This window comes from Lygodium microphyllum, chromosome 7 (genome assembly GCF_053477565.2).
Source record: "Lygodium microphyllum isolate KBCC chromosome 7, Lygodium_microphyllum_v1.1.10, whole genome shotgun sequence".
In the NCBI taxonomy this organism is placed as follows: Eukaryota; Viridiplantae; Streptophyta; class Polypodiopsida; order Schizaeales; family Lygodiaceae; genus Lygodium; species Lygodium microphyllum.
In genome coordinates, this window is record NC_141141.1 from 22267305 (window position 1) to 22270701 (window position 3397).

Below are 3397 nucleotides of genomic sequence, written 5' to 3' on the forward strand. Positions count from 1 at the left end.
AATACTTGTTGCCTTATCTGGACCTAAAGTCACCTGATGAATGACACATGTGGGAAGAGCCAGAGCTAAGGAGTGGACTTGCTTGCTTGGACCAAGTCCCAAAGCAAGAGGGAGACAGAACCAGGTGATGGTGGTGGAGTACTCCATCCATAGTGTGCACTCTCTCTCTCTCTCACAGACACGCAGGCACTTGTGAAAAGGAGTTGACTATAACAGACAGGGTGTGACGCAGATGATTCTTGTGTCTCTAGCTCATCATCCACTCATCAAAGCTCTCTCCCCCCCTTACACACGCACGTCTAACATGCACACTCATCACCTGCAGCTGCATGACATGCCGAATTAAATATTAAAGAGAAGCAGTCCCACACTCACATGACTGCATCATCATCATCATCATCATCATCATCATCATCATCACAATCATCACCCATATCAAGCTGAAATTGTATATCAGAGCCTTTCTTCTTCTTCTTCTTCTTCTTCTTCTTCTTCTTGCAGTAGATCAGTCCTCGCCTCATTTCATACTGAGCAAAATTCCAGCTTGCAGTATGACATTGACTCTCATCTTCTTTTACCCTTAAGCAGTGAACTATCAACCACATATAAGACTAGATTCATTCTCTCTCCGCCTAATTAGACCAGCTCTCATCACCTTCAATATAGCATGCTACTCAGACTTGCTGCTAGACTTTCAAGAAAGAGACACGAGAGAAGTTCCGGCCGCTTCTTGCACATCTCTTCTCTGCAGCATCTCTGCACCATAGCTTTGTCACTGCAGATGCTAGCGTCCACACAGCTAGCTGCTGACCACGTATTCTCTACACCAAATCCAGTGAAAGGTGAGCTAAGACAAGAAGACGCATTACTGAATCAATCCGATGTCCATTGCTTGCTGAAGTACTGCTCCTTGTAGTATTTAAATCTCGCTCTCTCTCTCACAGAGACTAGATTCTGTATTCAAAATCCTATCCTCTATAATTAGCTGATTGTGAGCAATTAGGAAACTAGAACCAGATACTATTGCACATGGTCATAATTTTCCGTTCTTGTTTTATGGCTGCAAACAGAGACAAGAAATTCTCGGCTCTTTCAGACAAAATCCGGAAATGAGGCGGTTGTCAGCTCAAGTCAGGTAAGATGAACCAAAGGGGTAGCTGCAATACACAAGCATTAGCTGATTCAATCATTGCCTTCTTGTATGAGTAACATTGATTAACTAGTTAGCAATTCACCACTCCTCTTTAAAATTCATCAAGCAGAAAAGGGCATTGTTAGCAGTACTCCTCTGATAAATGATGTTCCACTCCTGATTGTAGTGAAGGCTTGTGATTAGCCAGAAAATCGGTTCTGATTTTGAGGGATCTGATTATAATGTGCATGATATTGTTCTAACAGCAAGAATAACTAACTGCTGCAGCTGCACAAGCTTAGAGGATACAAGTCAGGGAGATTATCATCATCATCAACTGAGCCAAGGCAAGTCATGAGATCAAGTCAGCAGCATGTAGTGCCGAATGATGACGGCGATGATCAGGATGGTGTGGAGAGCTACTTCCAGCCAGGTTCAAGGCCACCAAAGTGTGAGAGCAAATGCAACAAATGCAGGCCCTGTCAAGCAGTCCAAGTGCCTGCCACACCCACACATGACAGAGGCCCTTCCTCCCCTAATCACACCAGTGCTCATCAGCAGCACCCCATCACCAATACTCCTAACCGTAACCCTAATCCCAATGATCAGCTCACTCATCCCCAAGCTAACTACACTGACCAGTATAGCTCCAACTACAAGCCAGAGGATTGGAAATGCAGATGTGGCAACATGCTTTTCAACCCTTGATCATCTGAATCTTTTCTCCTTCACAGATTATTATATCAACAGTTGTGACAAGAAATAACTGCAATCATTCTATAGAGAGAGCTGCTACATTTGTTATTGATGGTGGTGTGGCAAACCCCTTCCCTTGTATGCATGATGATGGGCACTGATTAGCAGCCACTGATGATACAGTACCAGGCCGATGAATTGCTGATGGGCCTGATTAGTAGCCACTGATCGTAGTAGTACCAGGATGGAATTGCTGTACAAAAAGAGCTGTTTTCGAGGTAGAAAAGAAGGTTTTGTACTGTATTGGGTTGCGTTAAGTTTTTGGGTTTGGAAATACAACCTCCATGGAGGCTGATAAAGAAGTGGAGGATAGCGTCTGAATGCAATGTTGTTTTGAAGTCCAGCTGGTATGTAGACATGCAGGGCGCAGATAGGTGTGTATGCAGCATGCAGGTAGCTGTATATGCGCAATACATACATATATATATATATATATATATATATATATATATGAGGTATTATATCTATATTCTATAGATATGTGTGTGTATATATAGATATTATATATGCACACAAGTATCTGATGTATATACGACACACACTCGCTTTCTCTCTCTCTCTCTCTCTCTCTCAAAAACCGAGGTGATGAACCAATCTTGCACGCCAAAAGAGGTACTGCCTGTTTGCCGTCCAAAACAAGACTACAGTCGTCCTTGCTGTTCCTTAGTATCACCACCCATGAACCCCCCCGCCCCCCTCCCACCTTCCTTTCTAAATACGATCAGATGAATAGCGATGTTTTTACCTCTCGCATCTCGCCTCACTTACTATCCGCCTGCCATACGTGGTGTCGACGTCTCTTCTTGCCTTTCTGAAAACGTGTCATGCATGCATTTGTCCACTGAATCTAATTAGGCTAACAAACGCGACTTCCTTGCAATGGTCCTTTTGAAGGCTGGTAGGCATATTTATATATATATATATATATATCTATATCTATATCTACATACACACGTGTAGGCACGTGTGGCTGCATGCAAGTGTGTGTGCCCACACATACATATATATGTGTGAATGCACTTCTCTAGATCTCTATCATCCTCACTACCCTCTGTGAGGCTTAATTGATTCCATCTCCAACTTGGGGTGTAATTAGAAGGCCCTATCTGACTTCCTATTTTCTTCTATAATGCACTCTTGGCATTACAATAGGTAGAAAGTAAAATTACATCATCCTAATTAACCTTTCTATAGAGTCACAACAGCCATCAATCAATTTTTTCACATTCTTTTCCATGGGATGCGTGAAAACTACAAATATACTCACCATGTGAGTTTATAAAGTTCTTGTTATCAATCATCACAACATTGGCCTACAAGCCATTCATGTGGCTTAGGATCCATTCTACTATATTACAATAGCATGCGCATATGATATCGAGATTTTATGGGGCATTAACACTACTCTTGTAGCAAAAAGGCCACTTTTGTGGCAATTTGGACCCTTTCCAAAAAAAATTGTTTCTCATCAATGAGAAAGATTAAGAAGAAAGGGTTTTAGAAAACTGT

The 3397-nt window shown here is 42.2% G+C and overlaps 1 protein-coding gene across 1 annotated transcript; it reads left to right on the top strand.

Annotated features, from left to right (window-relative positions):
* The first annotated feature begins 480 nt into the window (after nt 1-480).
* LOC148033262 (uncharacterized) lies at nt 481-2292 on the top strand. Its single transcript, XM_087682249.1, has 3 exons — nt 481-842; nt 1071-1135; nt 1421-2292. Exons 1-3 carry the CDS (start codon nt 668-670, stop codon nt 1838-1840), a joined length of 660 nt encoding a protein of 219 aa, XP_087538375.1. The 5' UTR covers nt 481-667; the 3' UTR covers nt 1841-2292.
* The last annotated feature ends 1105 nt before the right edge of the window (nt 2293-3397 follow it).